This window comes from Acinonyx jubatus, chromosome A3 (genome assembly GCF_027475565.1).
Source record: "Acinonyx jubatus isolate Ajub_Pintada_27869175 chromosome A3, VMU_Ajub_asm_v1.0, whole genome shotgun sequence".
In the NCBI taxonomy this organism is placed as follows: domain Eukaryota; kingdom Metazoa; phylum Chordata; class Mammalia; order Carnivora; family Felidae; genus Acinonyx; species Acinonyx jubatus.
In genome coordinates this window covers 57091655-57114728 of record NC_069388.1, presented here as the reverse complement: position 1 = coordinate 57114728, position 23074 = coordinate 57091655, and the positions used below count along the sequence as shown (strand labels likewise).

At 38.6% G+C, this 23074-nt stretch overlaps 1 protein-coding gene across 50 annotated transcripts in view; it reads left to right on the top strand.

The window, feature by feature from the left end:
• Nucleotides 1–23074, top strand: part of MAP4K4 (mitogen-activated protein kinase kinase kinase kinase 4) — a 190398-nt gene that overhangs the window by 106801 nt on the left and 60523 nt on the right. For all 50 annotated transcript variants that reach the window (XM_053200418.1, XM_053200410.1, XM_053200398.1 and 47 more), the window contains exons 4-9: nucleotides 7436–7561; nucleotides 8816–8926; nucleotides 12864–12954; nucleotides 15495–15625; nucleotides 18198–18252; nucleotides 19713–19791. In XM_053200418.1, the coding sequence (XP_053056393.1) occupies nucleotides 7436–7561; nucleotides 8816–8926; nucleotides 12864–12954; nucleotides 15495–15625; nucleotides 18198–18252; nucleotides 19713–19791 (593 nt within the window). The remainder of the gene's footprint in view (nucleotides 1–7435; nucleotides 7562–8815; nucleotides 8927–12863; nucleotides 12955–15494; nucleotides 15626–18197; nucleotides 18253–19712; nucleotides 19792–23074) is intronic.

Below are 23074 nucleotides of genomic sequence, written 5' to 3'. Positions count from 1 at the left end.
GGGAGATTGGCGGTGATTCTAGAACAGCATGGAAGGGGTAAGGACCCTTATTCCAGAGAGTCAGAGGGACTAGGCCATGTGAATTGCCAGAAACAAACTCACTTTGAATTCTTAGGGCGCTGTCTCCTCTAACCTAAACTCTTAACTTTGCCTTTACTAATTAGGAAAATAGTACATGTCAATTATAGAAAATTAAGTCAGTTTAAAGAAGAAAATATCTATAATCCAGAGTTAATCTTTGATAACATTTCTTTTTTCCTTGGTATATACTCATTAAAACATGTATGTAGTTATCACAATATACTTGTGTTGAAAATGGCAAAAGTTGCTGTGAAAAACGTATTTTGTTTCTGAGTATTTGGGATTACTCATCTCTTCTTGGTCTCAATAAAACTGCAAGTTTAATTATGCATGGGGGAAGAAATCTTTCTTTCTGCCCTTCTAGGTTCTTGACCAGGGCCCCAGTAACATAAGATAGATAAGCGAGAAAGAAACAGAAGTCTATTAATATGTATTTCATATATATGTGGGAGCCTTTGCAAGAAAAATGAAGACTCAGAGAAATGGCAAAACCCAAATACTTTCATACTTGTTGAACACAGAGAGAGGCTGTAGTGGAAAAGTAAATAAAATATATGGGGAGGCTAAAGGAAGATAAGAGATATGTTAACAAGGTTTGCTTATACAGAATTCTCTTGGCCTCAACTCCCTGTCTCTGGTGATGAGAATGTTTTGTTTTTTTTTTTTTCCAGTTGGTATAGGAAGGACATCTTTCACATTGGAGTTTTATCTCTAGCTTTCAGGAAGAAATGGGGGAGGTCAGCATGCCCTTCTTATACCTGCTGGGTTTTTTTTTTTTTAAGTGCCTTTAGCTCAGAATAACCATTCTGTCTAAAAGCATATTTGGGGGTGACATATTCTGGTTTCCTTCAATTAACATCAAGTGGTTGGGGGATTTTATTTTGGCCACACACTTACCTAGCAGATTGGTTTTCCATTTCAGTCAGTGTCTAGGTTTCAGGTCCTGCTTTATGAAGGTTGACATACGTTAGGGTCCCCAACAGCAGGTATTCCAATTGTGTGTATATCTGTGTGTGTGTAAATAACTCCCTTATGAAGGAAGAAAATGGATGGATTCTGAAATCAAGTGCTAAGGCACTTGTACCCATGGTGTTATGTCCTGTAGATTGGGGCTTGAAGGCAACTATTAGGACTTCTGGTTGTTGATGACAGGAAAAGTTAGAAAGCTATAATAGTTTCATTTAGATCTGAGAGGAATAATGATCTGTTTTATTTAACTTTATTCTTTGAGCAAGGATCATCCTGTTCATTTGCCATGTTGTGCTTTTGGGTTGGAGGTTATCACAGAGATGTATTTTGGCTTCCTTGTGGTTCTTGGCATCAATCATGGAAGCATCCGTCTCCCAAGGTTGTTCATGGGGAGGAAAACGGAGTGAAGTTTATTCGCCATCCTACATCATCTTGTCACAGCCTCCAGTTTTCCCCCATCACTCACCCCACCAGGTCCATCCAGGTGAATGGTGCTACTGTTTAATTCTCTTCTTTACCACGTACTTTCTAGATATCAGTTGAGTGATAAAATCTCATCGAAATACAGCAAATAGTGTGGCCTGGCAGACTTTGTACAAGACAGAGGAGCTAAAGGGCTCTGTGAGGACTTTGTTGTGTCTAGTAAAATTTCTGTATGGTGCCTATAGACAGAAAAGACAGAGCAGGTTAAGGGCTTCAGGGCCATTCCCTTTGACTTTGGAGTCTCAGAAGAAGTTCAGCAATAAAACTAGAGAGTGTGTCTTTTTGTCTGAAATGGGTCCAAAACAGCATTTCTTCTTGAATAAGATGTCTCAAGTGTCTGATTTCCATTTTAGTTATGTTAATTTTATAATTTTTCTGTGGGTTTTTATTCTGGGACTGATTGATCTTGGAAGATGTGGGCTGATTAATTTTAAAGAACATGCCATTCCTTTGCTGGTCCTACAGAGCCAGATCCTATAACCTTTTTTTTTTTTTTAATAATTTTTAAAATTTATTTTTGAGAGAGAGAGAGATGGAGCACGAGCAGGGAAAGGGCAGAGAATGAGGGAGACACAGAATTCTAACAGAGCCTGATGAGGGGCTCGAATCCATGAACCGCAAGATCATGACCTTAGCTGAAGTTGGATGCCTAACCGACTGAGCCACCCAGGCACACCTTATAACCTAATTTTGTTGCAGCATTTTTCATACATTGGTCTGTTTACCTTTGTTTGATTGAATTGTCAGTGAATTTAAGTCAAATAACTTTTCATGTGTCTGAGTAAAAAAAAGTAATAATAATTTTGATTAATTCAACTGGTATGGTACTGGATAATACTCTCAGGTGTAACTGGGATTTGCCAGGTAAAAAGGTAATATCTTCTCATTTTGGTACCAGTTTACAGTCACATAATGGAAGGTGCGGTAGTAGTTAATTAAAACAAAAGATTAAACTAGTCTTTAAAAATGGATATTTGCATTCTAAGTGTATATTCATTTATATATTTTGATGGTGAAATCTAACAGATATTTGCATATCTCATTTTATCAGCCCTCTCTCCACTAGCAAAGATACAGTGAATAATGAATTGCCCTTCCTTTTTTGTTCAGCTGTTAATGGGTAGATCTAATTCTATGCAGAATTATGCTGGGAAGAAAGGTGATTACTCAGAACATTTCCCAGTCCTCTTGGATCCTCCCAGTTAGCTTATCTGAAGTCTGCCTGTCTCTCCTCACATTGTTACTGTCATCAGTGGAAGGAAAGAAAATTTGGGTAACAGTTTAAAAAATATTTTAAGGAGTCATTTTTTAAAAACTCACTAATCATATGCACTCCTCTGTGCTCAGATGGTGGAGTGGGCAGGGCTTGCCCTATGACTTATTTATGAACCCATAGCTGCTTTTGAAAATTACCACTATTCAGATGTTTTCCCCTCCTCCAGCCTCTAAGCAGCCAAGGAAGGCAACAGAAAACTCCTTGCCTAGTCCTATTCCAGCCAGAGACAAAGACCTTTTCTATGAGAGTTGGCTCCCCTGGTTGGAGTCCAAAATGCTAATTGGCATCAGCTGCATTAAATCGCTGAGTGGAGCCTAGCAGCTGCCTCATCATGGAGAAAACCAGGAGGGAGCCTTCCTTTTCTCACCAAAACGTACCCTCTCTTCTCTGTAGTTACCTTTTTTTTTCTTTCATCTGTGTATGATTGTGGGCTCCTAAAGAGGAGAATGAAGGGCAAGGTCATTTGGACTTGGTCTAGACAGATAAGATATATAATCTTAGGTCCTGTCGTTTTGTCCATTCCACTTTCTTTCATATACAGGGTGGTTGTTAACTTTCAGCTTTAGCCTGCCCCGACTGTTTTCTACTGTATTTTTCTCAGGCTAAATGGGGCATGTGGTGGTGGGAGTGTGTATATATTTAAATGTTGGAATGAGACCACCAAACTTGTATTTAACTAATGACCAAAGGGAAATTTGAATTCAAAAGTTGGTTCATTATTACTCCAAAGACAACATGTGTTATTATACACATTAGTCATATTTAGGATTCCAGTTGTAGTTGGCCCAAAGCCATTTCTGATGCTTTTTCTCCAAGGTGGGCATTCTTAATTAGTATATGACAGTTACTGGTGGTAAAATGCCCTTTTTATTGATGGTCATCTATTTTGAAATCATAGAAGCAAGAGAAGGAAGGTCCAAAGTATATATAAACGATTTCCTAAAATACTAGTTTGAGAGGCCAGTATGGTTTCCTCTCAAAATTTTTGGTAGTTCAGTTTCATATGCTTCCAGGATTTGACTACTTAAACCTTGGAAATACTCTGGCAAGTGGCATTGATCTGATTACTGTATTTATGGATAATACTTGGATGTTTCAGTTATATTAGAAAAGCTGTTGCTAAACTTGATTGTATTTAAGTTCTTATATCATATTTCATTGTTTCTAATACGTGGCCCAATTTCAAAAATGTATGTCTATGGTTGATGGTGAATCATACTTTCATTACATGAAGTACTTCAGTGTCTCTACCTAGTGGCATCTTGGATTTAAGTAAATATATTGTGCTGTGACAGTCTGCCAACAGTATTTACCATTATGCATATTAAGTGTCTTTCACATCAGTGGACAGCACTGAATTTAAGCCTATGAGAATTTTTAAATATATAGAATGCATAAGAATTTCAATTCCATGAGCTCTGAAAACATCAAGTGCTTCTGGAAGCTCTTAATTCTTCTTACAAAGAATGGTGAAAAGGGGCACCTGGGTGGCTCATTCGGTTAAGCATCCAGCTCTTGATTTCAGCTTAGGTAGTGATCTCAAATGTTGTGAAATTGAGCCTGCTTTGGTCTTCATACTGAGGGTGGAGTCTGCTTGGGATTCTCCCTCCCTCCCCCCCTCCCCCCCTCCCCCCCCCCCGTCTTTCTGTCTCTGTCTCTCTCAAAATAAATAAATTAACCTTAAAAAAAAAAAAGTGGTGAGCAAGTCAGATCCTAGAAGACACTGGTTTATGTTGCTAAAGAAAAAATATATTGAAACTAATCAAAATATGTTGTGATCCTTAATTATTGCACAGGAAGCTTCTCATGGGAGAATTGTAGGTAACATTTGCTTTCTGTCAAGAAGTGAAACTTACTGGCAGAGTATCACACAGAATAATGACTCTTGGAATAATTTAGCCAATATGGGGAGTGGAAGGGAGGTAGGTAGGGATGAATCAATAAAAGCAAAGTCTGTGCAACCCAACAAGATGCACACACTGCATGTCATGATTGGCTACAAATACAAAATTAAAATCAATATTTTGATTTTCTCCTATTTTAGTTCACCATTGTTCTTTTTGTTTTTGTGTAGTCTTTATATCCCAGATCTTTGTACATTGATGATTTTGGATAAAAGAAAAAAAAATCAAAACCTTTAGCTGACTTTCTAATCATCTAATTGTGGTCCAGTGTATGGAAAGTGGGATATTTAGCTTTTCAGGGCACAACATGTTTAACCATAGGCCTTGTTCTAGGAGTGACAGTCACTGCATGCCTTTCCAATCAGGAGCACATTATTGGCCATAGGGTCATGTGCCACTTTTTGTTAGGAACCTATTGGTCTTGACAGGTCCCATTAGGGTTGTCCTGGGCTGCTCCCGGATACTGTTGGGAGTGAGCTGTAAGTTGTGGTGACGCTGGAGAGAGAGGCTTCATGTGTTGTGTGCCAGCAAGTTGTGGTCATTACACACTCTGCGTGTGTATGTGAGCATGTGGAAAGAGCAAGAAGATAAAGCTTTTAATGAATTGGGCCTTCTAGCTGTGTTTTGGACATGTTTCCTTCCTTACATTAATAAAAATTGTCACCCTTTTATGTTTTAGTATAAAGTTTCTTTGAAGAAAAGTCCCAAGTAGGAGTGTGTTCTTGTGTATACTAGCCAGGCTTAACACTGCTTTTGTTTAGGATTAAGATAGTTATCCTGGTTATTCAGTATCTCAGTTTTCATTGCTACTCTCAACATGGCCATGTTTAAATCACAGATTGAAGTGATATATTTGGTGTGTTTTCATATATACAGGGTTTGAATGAGAATTAGTACACAGATTATTGTATGGACTGTACTTGGCCATGTGGCTCTGCTCCGTGTTTGCAGTCACCATCTGCTAAAATCACATGACAACTATGCCTATTAATATACTGTAATATTCTAATGTACTTATGTCTGGGGACCAAGCTGGAGGCCACCATCTGAAAAATCACTGTACTGAGGGACACCTGATTTGACTCAGTAGGTTGAGCGACTGACTTCGGCTCAGGTCATGATCTCCCAGTTCATGAGTTCGAGCCCCCCGTCGGGCTCTGTGCTGACAGCTCAGAGCCTGGAACCTATTTCAGATTCTGTGTCTCCCCCCTCTCTACCTCTCCCCTGCTCACACTCTGTGTCTCTCTGTCTCTCAATAATAAATAAACGTTAAGAAAAATTTTTTTAAAAAATAAAAAAAAATCACTGTACTGAGTTTGTTTTGTTACATGTTTGGTTTCTAAAGCAGTAGTGTACAGTTGAAAGTTGTATTTTAAGAAATTTTGTTTTTTCATTTGGTGTCATCACTAATATCTAATTAATAATGTTGTAGCTTTTATCTTAACAGTATTTTCAAACCAAACTTTAGATCCGTGAGTCCTTATAAATGGGTTTTGGAGATGCGAGGCTGTCACAGCAGGTTTCTTCAGCCTGTGTGCATGCATGTTCTTTCACATGCACTATCTTTCTCTTACACACCTTGACTACTTAGAAACGCTGAGTCTTCCCTGGAGAAGGAAGAACATCAGTTGTAAGTGGATTGAGCATGTCAGTAAATATATGTAATAAAGGGAATTCTAGAGATCTGATTATCCAGTGTTTCTCTAAGATCATTATCCTCCCCCAGATGCTGTTTTTCTAGCCAGGTTGGTTTTTCTCTTTTCCCCCACCTTCTCTCCTCTTTATCACTTTAATTCTGCTTTCCTCTCATTCTCATGCTGTCCATAAATCTTACTTAACATAACCCAGCAGGTAGTTTGGCAGACTCTCTCTGTGTCATGTGTATGCACCAAGGGACAGAATGCCCATGCTGTTGCAGGTACTGCCCCAGGGGTGTATGAGAGAGAAAGGCGGAGACTGGCAGCCCTCACCATTCACAAGGACAACTTATTTTTATTTTCCAGACCTGTGTCACCATCTGTTTCTTTCATTCTCCTTCTGATCTTTTCACACAAACTCTACATTTCTTCCTCTGTTCATCTCATTTTAATAAAGCAAGAGTCTGGGGGGTGAGCCAAGTCTAAAACAACCTGCTGTCGCTGAATGATGTTTTATTACTGTGGCTCGCCGGACTCACCTGGATCTCTTTTCGGGGTAGTGGATCTCATTAAGCATGCCATCCGTCCAGGGCCTGCAGTACCGGTCTATATTCGGTAATCTGCCTGTGGCCACACCAGAAGGTAATGCTTTCTGCAAGGTTGTTACAGGTGAAGCTTCTCTGCCTTTGGTGTGCCAGATGATTTACATGCACAAATCTTTTCTAGAAAAGAAACAACTTTTCCTTGTAATTAGTTGAAATAGTATCAGTCAGTTCTCTTTTTTCCTCGCATTTTTACAAATGAGCAAATTGAGGTTCAAAGGTCATAGTTAATGGAATATCTGCTCCATGCTACATCTTATGTACATCTGTAACTTTTATACTTACTTATTTCTTGCATAGCTTGTAATCACATTTCAAAGGGTGAATCTTGTTGAAGTCCCCAATTCTTGTCACTAGGATAAAGTGAATGTATGTCTCTCCCTTGTGGGAGGGGCTGGGAACTTGTGTTATTGCCTGTGGGAGGGGAAGGTAAAATGCACATCATTCAAAAGCCACACATTTTATTTTTATTTTTTTCTTAAGGATGAAGAGGAAGAAATCAAACTGGAGATAAATATGCTGAAGAAATATTCTCATCATAGAAATATTGCAACATATTACGGTGCTTTCATTAAGAAGAGCCCTCCAGGACATGATGACCAGCTCTGGGTAGGCAAATGTTTCCCGAGGGTTTTGTGAGGTTTCCTCTTTAGTTGTACTAAAAAGGACAGTAAGGACCTTCCAGAGGGAGGGGAGAGAAAAGCAAAGACAAAGGGGGTAGTGCCTGGTATCTTCCTTGGCTTTCTTGGTTAAAGGTTAAACAGTCTTGGCTGAATGTTTATTTTTATGTTGGCTTCACTTTGCGTGGAAAAAAGTTAACTTCATGTTTCAGGAATAAAATGGCACTTTTTAAAAGTAATGTAACCAAAACGCAAGGAAATTAGGAGCTCGGAAATAAAACCAACAATAAAAACTTTATGGAAATTAATACGGAAGCTCAACTAAATGCATCTTCTTTGCCATCTGGAAGGGGACATGTCACAAGAAAACAGTATGACAGTATTTATTAATAATATTAATGATGACAATTAATTGAAAGTATTAAATTCCAGGGATATTCCTAGAATTGATAAACATTCAGCCTTATCTCTTACTGAGGCACGTCTGTCTTGAAGATAGTGACACTGACATGCTGTCAGATCTGTGGTTATCATGTTAGTTATGCCAAAGGCACTGGACTTAAAAAGCAGGAAAATAAATACTTTTTCTAATTTTTTAAAACTCATCATAGAAAATTTGCAAAATTAAGGCAAAAGAGAAGCAATTAATCTTTATTTTCATTGCCCAAGTCCAATTAAAGTTAAAATTTTAGAATCGCTCGATTCATTTTGTAGGTATTTAAAAAATATACTTGTGTTCATATTGTATAAACATTTAGGTGTTATAAAAAATGTATTTTTAAAATTATGTACTGCTTTAAAATAGCATTTCTCTTAATATAAAAGGTTGAGAATCATAATGTATGGAAGATAGAATATCTTTGACTCTGGCAAATGAGAGAAGATGTTAGAGTATTTCCATCAGATTTCTGATAATTAGTCACTGATTAAGGACAAAATGGTCTTCCCATGCCCATATGAGAGAGGAAGAACACTTTAGAATCTCTGCACTGGGGGATGTGCTGTTAAATATCAGAAACTCTTAAATCTCCTGGATCAAACATACACAGTGAATAAATTAAATGGCGAAATGAGCTCTCAGTAATTTGGATGCTTCCAAGATGATCATGTACCCAGATCTTTAGGGAAGGCAGAGGGGGGTTAGACTGCTTTCCTGACTTCCCTCCAGTGTGTACTAATAGCTGTGATGCTCTCACTGATTGCTAGGATGTGCTAGTCACAGTGTGTCTTGTCTGTCCCGTAGCTTGTTATGGAGTTCTGCGGGGCTGGGTCCATTACAGACCTTGTGAAGAACACCAAAGGGAACACACTCAAGGAAGACTGGATAGCTTACATCTCCAGAGAAATCCTGAGGGTAAGGAGAAGGGCGAGTCTGTGATGCCCGGTACATGGTCTTGTGTTTCCATTTTCATTTTCCTAGCCCTGAGTATTACTTTGCATTAACTGTAACTGTACAGATTGTTCTTTTCATGACAGCCAAGGGCTCTGTATAACTGGCTGGCTTTGATTGTTTAAGCTACATCATGGTTTTGATTATGACAAGTATCTAAGGAAAGTAGACTTACCCAAAAATAGTTTTCTGTGTTTCCCTGAATTCACCCTCCAGGTGTTAAAAAGAAAATCCAAGTGAAGAGAAATCGTCTCTAACTATTGTTTTTATAGGAATCCTGTGTCTAAGCTTATGAATCAATATCAATGATGCCAATCGCTGGCTTTTAGAATCATCTTGTGGACTTTGACATTAACTCTGAGAATTTGTTGCAATATTTACAAGGGGAAGTTCTAATGTTTAATGTTTTTTACAGCTGATTGAAAGCCAGTTTATTATGTTAACGTTTCTGAACTACTGTTTTAGCAGATTCTAAATGATCGCGTTCAGTAGTGGTGCTGCACTTATGCCACGGGCAGAGGGCCTGTGTAGATTGCATTTGGAAAGTGCGTGTGGGTTAGCAGTGGGCCTCTTCCCTTTGGCCAGCTGTCCCAGTGTCACTACCCCTTAATTACACATTTAGATGATTTTGTTGGATTTCATTTACCCACCACATTTAAAAAATAAAGACTGTGGAGTTAAACTAGAATCTAATTCTTATGCTTCTCTCACTAATAAAAAAAACTGTTGCTGTATTTTTTATTTATAGGTAAATTTACCCTACTTTTATATTTAAGTTTCTTAGAGGATTTCAGGTTTAAAAAACACCACCTAGAATTTACAGAGATGAATTTTAATTCCTTTTTATTTAGATATTTTATGAAGCCCTTGAAATTAAGCAATTCCCTTAAGAAAACTAGTCATAGGGGCTGAGGTGGAAGAACCTTACCTTCTCTTTATAATCACACTCAGATTTCATTATGAAAACATGAGAGTCCTATCTTTTATGGTTATTGTAAGAAGCAGAGTCTAAAAGTGGAAAACTAAGTATCCCATCCTGTACTACTGTGAAAGAGTTCACCAAGTGGGCAATTGCATTCATTATATTAACAATTAAAACTCTTGGCTGGTCTGCAGGAGAAAACAGTGGTTAGAGTGAGGCAGATGTGGGTTTGAGTCCTGCCTTTGCTACTTACCTGATACACACCCCTGGCAAAGTTACTCCCCTTTAAGGACTTTCTTCATCTGTAAATTTTAGATACCAACCTTATGAAGCAAGTGTCATTGTTATGAGAATTAAATGAGTTGGTATATATGAGATTATTTAATGTAATGTGAGTATATAACGAATTGTCAGTAAATATTACACTTACTGACACCTTTTGTGTATATAATTCCAGTGTAGGATTTCTCAAGCAGAGATGTAGGTTTTAGTATGAATGCCCTAGGTGTCAAATGTATTTTGCCTATCAGAGACAACTAACATGTTTTTATGTACGCAGGCAAGCATTTTTCTACTGATCGTGTAATAAGTATATTTAGCTATTTTACTTCCATTGATCTCAGACATTATTTCAAAGATGCCCAGGTTGTTTGAGGCCCTGGAATGATCATAATAGCTTAATGGACATCCTTCTGAGATATACCAAATGTTTTCCACCTCAGTGGGTACCTGAAACAAAGAGTTCCCTTCATTTACCTTTCATTTAGGATGGCAATTTTTTCTATAACCAAAGTCTAAACAAACTAAAAACAAGTCTTTGGAAGAGTCAGTGTGTCACAAGCTAGTGTGTGTTTTTTCACAGGGACCACTGAGAGTCCACTTTGGTAAAGAGAAAGCAATATGGTAAGAAGGAGGTGAGCTGTCCTGGAAAAGGAAGGCACCCAGCCAGCCCAAGTGGATAACCTGGGTTCTCAAAGACACTGCTGGGTTAGCTAATTTCTGCAGCAGTGAAACTTGTCTACCTTCTTTAGTAGATGTTAGATTCACATGTTGTTATTGTGTTAAGATCCTCAGAAGGTTGAGAGTCATGAGCATATAGGCCTCAGACATCAGTAGGAAAGCTCTCTTGGGCTGGCCCACTGAGACTCTTGACCAAAGGTTTACCAACAAAGCCAGCCATGTTCATTCCAGCCCACTTCTACGTTTATAGTCCGCACAGCTATTGATGCATTTTAGTAGAAGCTGATATTCATTGTAAGCCTTTCATAACCAACACTGAAGGACAACCTTTGATGTTCCTTTGCTCTATGTCCATGAATGAGAGTTACAGGAAGAATGTTTTCTGGTTTTGAAACTTTGATGCATTTGCTCTAGGGTGGTATTTACTGTGTATTTGGACTATCTTTGCTATGGAGGAATAATTGTGGCTTAACTTTTGGCATGGCAGTAGTTGAACATGCATTCTCTCTCTTCATATAGGGAAAGATGTACTCATTTGGAATAATCATAACTCAAGTTCACACTGTCTACGAGCTGTTAGACACACCTTGAGTGGTTTCACCTGGAGACACATCAATCCCTTAGCAGTAGGGACAGGAAGTAGATATTTCTTAAGTTTATTGCTTGTAAGAAACAAGAGTACATGCAGGCCACATTTCTTTGAGAAGATGTGAATACTTATGTTTGTTGTTGCTAAGATAATCCTGTAAAAGTATAAGATGGGGGTTGTGAAAAAGAATATAAAATGAACTGAAATAATAGAAGTAGGAATTATGAAGGAATTAGGGAAGCTACTTTTTTTGTTTGTTTCTTCTTTGCTGTTCAAAGTTATGCCATGCTGAAAGGAGAGACTTTCTTCCTAACTATAGCACTAACATACCATATATTTTTAGTGCCTTTTTCCCCTAGTCAGTGCTTTGCGGTGTAACACTGCACATCCTGTGTGTGGGGAAAATAAACAGGGCCATCATGTAGGCTCAATTCTGCTTTATAAGCGGACTAGTAAATTGTTGTTTAGAAACCCCCTGTGCTAGAAAAATTAGTATTCTAGAGCGGCTGTTATATTTAACACATACCCTACACAGTAATGATAATAAAACCTCACACAAAAAATCAAACTGGAAAATGAAATAAACCTTTCTTCTGATCTGGCCTTTTTGAATTGAGACATTTCAGAATAAATAGGTTGCTTGTATCTTAAGGAGGCAGCCTATAGATTTGGCTTCTCTAGCTAAAGATAGAAAAAGTACAGGAGTTGTGAGAATGACACCTTTTTGTCTGTCGGGCATCTGTTGGATGCAGAATGTGTTTTTGTTCTTCTGCCACCTCTCTTAAGAGACATGCTCTTGGGCTTTGCTCCAGATACAAGGTCATCAGAAAGTGCTATATGCCCAGTAGGGTTTATATCCTTGGGAAGGAAGGATATTTTATTTGAACATAAAGCTGTTTCAGTGGCAGAATTGTTTTATGCTGGGGTGGAAGTGGGATTGATCAGCAGTTAGCAGTTTGTCACTATGTGGTGGGAAAACTAGGCAGTGTTCAACAGCCAGACTTAAAACCCTCTCTGGCTCTTTGCTTTTCCCCTGGGATGGGTCTAGTTCAGATATACCCACGGGGTCACCCACTGAAAGATGGACATGTAGCGTGGGAAAGGAACCACCCTGTACACAAATAGCACAAATTACAGCAGAGAAACTACAGATGGTAATCTAGAGCGTATCTTCAAGGAACAGCTAGAAACGGGTAATGTTGCTCACACAAGGGACCTAACCCACTGGAATTGGGGAATGGGTACTTCTTTCTGTTTGTGTGGTACTACTGGTGATGTCTTCATGGGAAGGCACTAAGATTGAATTATAGTACGTTCTGAATATGGTTCATAAAGCTATTGGCGTGTATGTGCATTTTGTTATAAAAAGTGTGTTCCTGGCTATTTGCAGCAACAAAGAACTAAAATTCAAATCTGTCTGTCTTCTTCAGGGACTGGCACATCTTCATATCCATCACGTGATTCACCGGGACATCAAGGGCCAGAATGTATTGTTGACTGAGAATGCAGAGGTGAAACTTGGTATGTGATGCGTGTGCCACATGATCTAATACTTGGCCCCTGGTGCAGACCAGCGACACTCTCTACCTCACTGGCATTTAGCTAAAAGCTCAGTCTGTTACCCACATTTTCTCTTGTGTTCTACTTAAGAAGTGAGAACTGGGGTTATTATTTTGTCTGGCTCCAACCGCCCTTCCCTCATGCTTCTCCCCTCTGCTCTGCTCACCATATAATAGACTACTGTTTAAATCAGATCACATCACTTTCTTTCTTAAAGACCCGTTAGTGGCTTCCTTTTACACCTGGAATAAAATGTACATTTCTTACCATGGCCCATAAAAAGCCATGGCTCCTACTACTTTCCAGCCCTACTTTGTGACCATCCTCACTTCTCTCTTCTTCAGTTCACTCATTTTTATATTTCTTAGACTTTTCCCTTGGCGTCTTCACATACACTATTCCCCACTGGGAACAGTTTTGAAGTTGCAGTTTTTCCTCATCTTCAGAGACCTTCCCTGACCCTCTGATCTGTATTGGGTCCCACCACTTGTTTCCTCATTAATACTGATCACAATTTATAATTATACAGCTATTTGTTTACCTCTATTTCTGACTTATTCACCGGAATGTAATTTCTAGGAGTGTAGCAACTAGGATGTTTTATTTATGAGAGCATTCTTTTTTTTTTTATAATTTTTTTTTTAACGTCTATTTACTATTGAGAGACAGAGAAACACAGAGTGTGAGCAGGGGAGGGGTAGAGAGAGAGGGAGACACAGAATCCGAAGCAGGCTCCAGGCTCTGAGCTGTCAGCACAGAGCCCAACGCAGGGCTCAAACTCACAAACTGCGAGATCATGACCTGAGCTGAAGTCAGTTGCCTAACCAACTGAGCCACCCAGGTGCCCCTTATGAAGGCATTCTAATCTGGCACCTAACTTAGTGGCTTAGATGTAGTAGGTGCTCAGTAAATTTATGTGTGGATGCTTGAATGGATGAGGTCCAAAGTATTTTCCTGGAGATGATTTTATAATGGTTCTTCTATATTTCCTGTTTCCCTTACCTGAATTTGAACTTTTTTCTTTTTTCCTTTAAAAAAAAATTTTTTTTAATGTTTTTATTTATTTTTGAGACAGAGAGAGACAGAGCATGAGCAGGGGAGGGGCAGAGAGAGAGGGAGACACAGAATCCAAAGCAGGCTCCAGGCTCTGAGCTGTCAGCACAGAGCCTGACACGGGGCTTGAACTCACGGACCGTGAGACCATGACCTGAGCTGAAGTCGGACGCTTAACTGACTGAGCCATCCAGGCGCCCCTGAACTTTTTTCAATCCCACTTTTATATAATGGTTCTGTCAAATTTTTAAACAGAATTAGCAGTAAGTTTTCTTCCACTAAGGCATCACAGAAAAAAATTCTTTCTACTTATAAGGATCTACTCCATCTTTCAAAAATCTTACACACCGTAGTTCTACCTTAAAATCTTCATTATTGCTTTCTTGCATAATACCTCCATTTATCGGTCGTCTGTGGAGAAATAGGGTACCCATTTAGGAAATTCCCTCAAAACCAAGATAGGAGACACTTGAATTGTTCTCATTTCCAGTGACTCAGCAAGCTGTGTGTGTCCCCTGCACTGGCCCGCTGGTGCCAGGCCTGTGATACTCCCTTCGTAATAATCGCTTGGTGATCACTTGCGACTGCTATTTGAGTTGCTGCAAATGGCATGCACTGCTTGGCACATGTATCTGTCTCAGGAGCCCTTAGCTTGTGAGCCCACCTCTTGGCCATGTCGTTGCCCGAGTGGCTTCAGGAGATGTACATACACAAGTTGAGTCTATAACCCCACTCCTGTGAGTGATCTCAGCATCGTGCAGTCCTCCTAGGGGTAATGACAATGTACGTAGTGGTATCATTCGCAAACATTCTATTAGAGATCCTGATCTTCCTGTCAGCTCTGCCTCCCACCCTTGAACTTTCCTCTAGACTACCATCATCGTTCGGCTGAGTAGGATGTAGGGGTCACTCTGAAAAATCGGAAGTCCCAGGTACTCTGAGGGGTGTTTCTTAGTATATTTGTGATATAGCTTCATTCTCTTTATTGAATTCATTACTGTGTTCTTTCCAGAAAACCTTTGTGGCTTTCTTCTCTTTCTGTGGTTAGTGCTGCCTCAGAAGCTAGGTCACGTGGGTGTTAGTCAGTTCTCCTGAACTTGGAGCTTTCTATGACTTGATCTTGTTTGTCGCAGGCATGTTTCCTGCAAGCACCGAACGTCCTAATTCATCCAAAAGTCCCTCTGGTGGCCACTATCCTGGAAGCTCAGGGAAGTGGCTGGGTTCAGGCTTCCCAGGAGCCGGTAGACTGGTAGAGGATCTTGTCATTTTAGTGGCTCTGCTCTGGAGACTGCTCCTTATCAGTGCTGGTGACCTTGAGGAGTTTGTATATCCATGAAGTATTACTCCTTGAGTTTACTCTGAAGACACCTCCTCCTCACCTTTCTTCGTCTGATAGTTTACTTATTTGCTAATTATGTTCTACTCCTTCCTTTCTCTTCCTCCCACAGTTGATTTCGGTGTGAGTGCTCAGCTGGACCGGACAGTTGGGAGGAGAAATACATTCATAGGCACCCCCTACTGGATGGCTCCTGAGGTCATTGCCTGTGATGAGAACCCAGATGCCACCTACGATTACAGAGTAAGAGGCGCCTACTTTCTTGGCCTTTACTGGGTCCCTGGCATTCCTGAGGGATGGGGGCACTGCTTACAAAAAGCTTACTGCTTTTTCAATGAGAATGACTTGGAAACTTTGTTGCAAGTGCAAATTTTCTGGAACAGTATTGAGATGCTGTCTTGTTATTGTTCATCCCCCATCACCTCTGTTCTCCTTACTAAGTAATATTCTGCTTTCAGGGCAATGCAAGTCACTGACTTGTGCATAGAACTTTTTGTCATGAGTGAATTAAATGCTTCTGCCCTGTTTGCCATCCTTGTAAAATTGAAGAATATAATCAGATATTTATTATACTTTTAAAAATACTGTCAGAATGTATAACAATAGCTTCATCTATGTGAAATTTTAGAGTATTGCTAAAGAGCTTTACAGCTTTGATTTGGCACACAAATAATATATTTAAATTATTAGAGTGACCTCTAGGGATTTGTATCAATAATGCACTTTTTTGATCTCAATGTAAAGCCCATATTTGATCATCAGATTCAGGTTGAGCGTTTACAAAAATTATTTTTTTAAAAAAGTTCTCTTGCTGTAATTAAACGAGTCAGTGTCTATGTATCTGTTAACGGTATTCAAAATTGAGTTCATATTTTCACACTCTCCAGTGTATTTTAGTATTTATTATAAATACCCAATTAATGAAGCTCATTTTAAGCATATGGTATGGAGGAATTTTTGTTTTATTTTATTTTATTTTTTAATTTTTTTTTAATGTTTATTTATTTTTGAGACAGAGAGAGACAGAGCATGAACGGGGGAGGGTCAAAGAGAGACAGAGACACAGAATCCGAAGCAGGCTCCAGGCTCTGAGCTGTCAGCACACAGCCCAACATGGGGCTCGAACTCACGGACCGTGAGATCATGACCTGAACCGAAGTCGGACACTCAACCGACTGAGCCACCCAGACGCCCCAAGAAATTTTTATTTTATTTTTAAACATGCTGGAGTATTTTACAATAAATTATAGACTAGGTGACTTTTCACTCTTTATTATGTTATTACATATCCAAAAATATTTTCCAGCATACCCAAAATATTATGATGCTTAAGTAAATTAAAAATAATTTCATAGTACAGAGTTTGTAATTAAACCCAACTGGTTTATACCTGGCTTATCCAAACGAGTGTTTAATATAGGACAAGACATTGTATTTGGTTGTTTGGCTACTGTGTATCTTTTAATCAAGGCTAACAAACTGCCCCTCCTCCTCTTTTTTTCATGACACTGATTTGTTGACAAGGCAGTATTCCACCATATAGATTTGTCTTACCATTTTTAAATTTTAACTTTACAATCTTTGTTAAGGTATTTTCCTTGTGTCTTATAAACTGGAGAAATTCCATTAGTATTGAGAAAACCTAAAGCAGGATTGCCTCAGGAGATGGGTATGGTTTGTGTTATATCACACCAGGGGGGCGTGAACATCTGTATATCCTGCCACTGATGCTTAAGATTAGTCACTGAGTCCAGGTGGGTGAAGCCCCTCCTTTGCGCTTGACAGTATAGAAAACCTCATAAAAATAAGGGAGAAATTTGTGGGCCTGTCCTTCTTGGAATCAAACATGTGTTTGAATTGTGTAACATAATTATAGGTTATTTAGAAAACTGAGCAACTTTAAGTAAATCTTTCATTAGAATATAGCATATAAACAAAAGAATGCTAATGATAATAACTATCCAATTGTCTGCTTTTTAAAAATCTGTTTTGGATTTTAAGAAATTGGCTGATAAAACTTACTTCCGTCATTCATCAGCCGATGTTTATTGAGTGCCTACCACATGCCAGTCACAATTTTGGGGACGCAAAGGTGAATAAAACAGACGAGAATGTCTGCCCTCATGAAACTTGTATTTGGGTGGGGAATAAAGTTAAAATTCAAATTTTACAATTAATATTTCAGGGGACTGAGAAGAGATTCCATGCCTAGAAAGGCAGCTGATTGCTTACTCCTTATTAAGTTTGAGGGGAGAGTAGAGAGGCTCAGCGGTGTGATTACAGTTGGTGAATTCAACTCTGAGCCTTTTATAAAGAAGGCTTTCTAGCCTTTAAACTTTTTTTTAAGGTTAATTTATTTTTTAATTCAAGTATAATTAACATACAGTGTATATTAGTTTCAGGTTAGCCTTTAAAATTTTAACATCTTAATTAAGTTTGAGATAGTGACATAAATCATAAAATTAAACATAACTTGGGCCAGGAGTCAAAATTATTGAACGTAAAGAAATGAGGAGACACACTGAACAGCAGGCATGCAGTGGCCGAGAGAAGCTTTTACATGGACCATTTCTCGTTCAGTCACAGATGGGAGTGGTTCTAGTTAACAGGTCAATTTTATATTTATTTTTTCATTCATTCATTCATTTGGAAAGCATTCTTACGTATGTGTTTGTGCTTTTAATTTTCTGGCAACTTCTTTCCAGTTTATATGCCAAAAAATGCCTTTAAATCATTTGTGTGACTAGTCAGCAGTGATAAGTTAGTGGCTTCATATCTAATCCAGTAGCTGTAACATACTGTTTTATTTTTGCAGAGTGACCTTTGGTCTTGTGGCATTACAGCCATTGAAATGGCAGAAGGTGCTCCCCGTAAGTAATGTACTTTCTTCTTTAGCCCAGTTCTTCTGTGTGAGTTAAAATCAGTCTCAAGCCTTCAAAAAGAACAACTTCATGGATAAAGCCTTTCCTAGTGGGGCATTTAGTGGAAGGAATAATAAATACAGTGAAGTTTTAGATGTAAAAGGATTCTTGGCATCCACTCTTCCTTTTGAAGATCCCTGAAGTCTGTAGGCTACATTTTATCTTTTATGTAAGTTGTATTTAGATGTGTGACCTGAAATTATGCTGACATCAGATAATAGGCAGTAATTTTTCTTTTCACAATTTAAACTTTAGTGAAACTAAATCCTAACACATGACATTTTAGTAATACTTATGTTATTACTTTACAAATAGAGGCCTAACTTTTTATCTGTAGAATAATTTTTTTTCTTTTTTTTCCCTTTTTTTGGATACTCGTGAAATTTGCTTCTCCCTTTCAGTTAAATCAATGACAACTTCATAAAATTGATTTTTGAGCAGAGACGGGTAGAATTGCAGAGAACAAAGGGACAAAACAGCGTTATCTGCTGGTCCCCCTAAAAAAAGGGGTACACAAAGAATGTGTACATGTCATGCTACATAGTTGCTGCTGAATAAATATTTGTTGAATGAATGAAAAAAATTTCCAATGGCTAAAAATTAGTTTACAGTACAGAAATGGATGTCAGTCTTGAACACCATGTTTCCTCATGTTTCCCTCTGAGGAATTGAGACAGGGATGTATTGCCAGATCCTTTGTTTCAGGTTTTTTTCACAGTGGGAATAGATTGTCTTCTTGGCCCCCATTTCTTAGCTGCCTTGTAAGATTCTTACGAAGGTAAATAAACATACAAAAATGCACATTACCTCTTTTGATATATTAATATGTGCGTTTACACCTGCTATGCCTTTATGGGCAAGTGAAAGAAGTATAAACAGTAAATGCACAGAATCAAACAATCCATTTTGTTCTCTCGTCTTTGCTCCTTCTTAGTAACACTGGCTATAGCAAAAGAACAGTTAACATTTCTGGAGGGCTTCACTGGGTTTATTACTATGTCTAGGCACTCTGTGAATGCCTTTTCGAGCAGTATCTGATTTAATCCTCACAATGACCCTATGACAATAAAATTATTTTCGTTGAGATCTTATAGATGGTGTAGAAACTTAAGCTATTCACTCTTTTAAGACTTTGAATCCATATTTATCTTTGATTTATGAAAACTTTCCAATGTCAATTTGAATTGTGAAATTATGTTCTTCTTGTTGCTCTTGACCTCCTTATCTTTTGCTATGTTTGTAAAGGGGGAAATTCAGGTATATCCTAGGGTTGATAGCTGGATGTCTAAACTGCTTGACATAAAGATTATCAGATGATGGGACAGCGCATTTGATATTTTGAGTGAGCCCTAGAAATTAAAAATGAGTAAAATAAGTGCCATACTGACACAACCATCTCCTTTCCCCAGCTCTCTGTGACATGCATCCAATGAGAGCACTGTTTCTCATTCCCAGAAACCCTCCTCCCAGGCTGAAGTCAAAAAAATGGTAAGCTATGTATGCTTTTGTTGTTGTTGTTGTTCTTTCCTTTTTTAAAACAAATTGTTCCTTTTCAGTTTCGCTCCAAGACAAAATTCTAGCCATTTTCATTCCCAAAGAACGTAAGAGCCAGCACCGTGAAACACCAGTTAAATTGGTTTTTTTCTTGATAAATTCTTTTTGTTACAAAATAGTAACAAGTGACCATATGAAATACTGTAACATGGTTAAAGAAAAAAAGTTTCACTTTAATATTTAAGCCCACTTTTAAGTATATTTCTAAGCATTTTCACATTAAAAAGCATAGCTGTACTGACTTTGTAGTTCCTCGGGTAAGATAGGATTTGAACATTAATGGAGGCATTTAAATCTGTAATGATTGCAAAACATTGGAATTATTTGTATCTTTTTTCATTCCAGAAATGAGAGGAATGGTCCTCTCTTTGGGCTGCCACCTGTCTTTCTCCCTGCAGCTCACATACTTGCAAAGCCAAAGTTGCTTATGAGTGAAGGGAGATGATGGTGACCTTCCTCGTGAAAGCTTTAAGAATTGTAGCGGTGTGGAAAAGTGTTGATTTGGTTTAGTTTTAAAAGTCTTTACAGGAGAGGGTAGTGCCTTGTTTTTACCTGAGAATGTTGCTCCCTTATTTCTCCTTGAACTTTTTTTTTTGAGTCCTTTCCTCTCACTTTGTCTCATTCAGGCTCCTCATGCACGTGGGTCCTCTCCCTTTCTTCCATTCCTGTTTTCCAGGGCACGTCTTTCTCACTGGTGCCCACCTCCTACTATGGTGGTTTTTTCCCCTTCTGAAACTATTCTCACTTATTTTCCGATGAGTGTTATCTCCTCTCAGGTTCTTGACTCTAATTCTGAAGTATGTGAAACATCTCAGTTTCAAGCGTTCTTCTGTTCTGGATTTGGTCTTTTAACCATTACTGTGCTCTTCTTCTTGGTTGCTCATCTTCTGATGTTCTTTGGTTTTCTTTGCCCATCTGTGGGCTTTACATGCACACACGTGTTTTCACTCTTGTTTCTTTCATACTTCTCCCCGTTCCTCACTGTCTTTACGCACCTTTTGTCTGCTGGCAGGAATTTTCTCATTCTACTTACACTGTCTTTAACCACCTTCAACTCCAGATAACTGAGCTTATCTAGTTCCACTTACCAGTTTTTAGAGAGTTCTCTAAAGCCGTACAGTTGTCAAGATTTTAGCCCCACTTGGTCTCTTGTACTGAAACATGATAGCTGTAGTCATCAATGGTGGGTGGCCAACTTTAGGGAAACCAAATGTGTATAGAGGACATCACCAAGGAGTAAGTTCTGGGGGTGGGTAACACTATCTAGCTAAACTAAATAATGCTATTTTTATTAAAGGGAGTTTATGTTCTGTCTTCAGGGTACCTCACAATTCACAAGTCTTGTCAGCTGGCCCCACTCTGATTATTCTGTCTGTTATTTGCAGTGTGGGATTAACCATTCTGTGTATAATACAGTGATCTAAAGAGACAGCTGTAGATGGCAACAAATCTTCCTGCTTTCTTACACCACATTTTCTCTAAAGTTGATTAGATGCATTTTCATCCATTTACATCATTGCTGTCATTTTATCCAGGTATTCTGAAAGAATGAGATGATTGCAAACATAGTGTTCTTTTTCCTTTCTGATTGCTATCTTCCTATCCACCAGTGTAAATTTCTCCTGCTGGTTTTAGAGAAGTGATCAGTGAATTCTCTTCTAGCAGAACTTGACAATTGATTTTAAAGAATATATTGTAGATCATTGATTCCCAAATGTTAATTTGTAGACATGGAATGTGAGAATCCCTTTGGAATCTTCATTTAGGGTTCCAACCTCAAAGTGTTTCTTGTTTGTTAGGTCTGAGGAGTGACCCAGGTATTTGTATTTTTAACTCTCAAAGTGGAGTTGATGGGCATTGGAGTTTAGGAGTCTCTGTGTTAGAGCAGTTTCCACTACAACTGTGTAGAATCTACCATGTTCCTCACTAGCCACAGAATAAAGTCACAACCTTGCTGTGTGACTTTGAGGACCCTTCTCTGAGCTGATTCTGACCTATTTTTCTGTTCGTTTCCACTTTTTATACTAGCATCAGAAAACGATTCATTACTCCCTAATACTTTTCTCCCTTTATTCATGTTGTTCCTTTCACTCTGGAATGGTGGCTTCTCTCTCCCATTTCTAGAATATCAACTATCCTACTTTTTTATGCTGGCTAACCCCCTGTAGCAGTAGTTCTTTCTTCCTCTGTAAGGTTGAGTACATACCTGCTATTGTGCGTCCATAGGTTTCCTCCACTTTATTTCCTATGTGTATTTGTTACAGAGCCTAGCATAAACAAATGTAAATTGAAATGTAAATATTTGTCGAATTGAAAAAAATGGGAAATTTGAATGGAAATACAAGACAATAGAAGTGATTCTTCAAAGTAGTGAAGTAATTAGAAAGAACTGAACTAAAGACTGAACAACTCATTCATTCAACAAAAATTTATTACATACCTCTTGTGGTCTGCCATGCTCAGTGCTGGGCATTGCCGACAAGTTGAAAAGTAGAAATCCGTTCCTGACCTGTACCCCAGCAGGGAGACAAACATAAACATGAAGTGTATAGTCTATTAAATGCAAACAACCTTAGAGGAAAGGCTTCTAATTTGGGGCATGTAGGGTGGAGTGTTGCCAAGGAAAGCCTTACCTAAAGAAACCATATCTTATCTTAGTCTCAAAAGATAGTATAGTTAAGTGTCTTGGCCAAGGCCATGGATGGAGGTCATCATGAGCCAGGCATGGAGGAAAGGGGAAAAGTAGAAGTAGCTAGTAGGGTAAATGTTTGTGACAGAGTCCTTGCCCTCCTCAGAGCTATTATGTATTTCTGTCTCTGTACATTAAGCATAGAGAACTGATCGAAATGTCGTATTAACAGGTTCAAGAGCCAAAGCATTTGGTCATTTACCAGCTCCTTATCTTTGTGTCCATCCTTGTCTTCCAGGTTCCGGACATCTACTATCCTGTCTGCCTTCATTTTCACAAAAACCCCTGTGATTAAATGACTAATAAGCAACATTACATTTAAACCTAGTTCATTTAAAGCTGACTGCTTTCAGAGCTCTCTGTGGTGTATTGGTGGTGGTGTGGTATAACTCTTAAACCGTGTTTAAGTGACGCTCCTTATCCACAATGGTCCTGGGTTCCTCATACTTTCCCTGTGCATTTGCAGAATGTTCACAGTGAATTATGAAGCTCTTGTATGTTTTCAGACTAATAATTTACTGATATTTT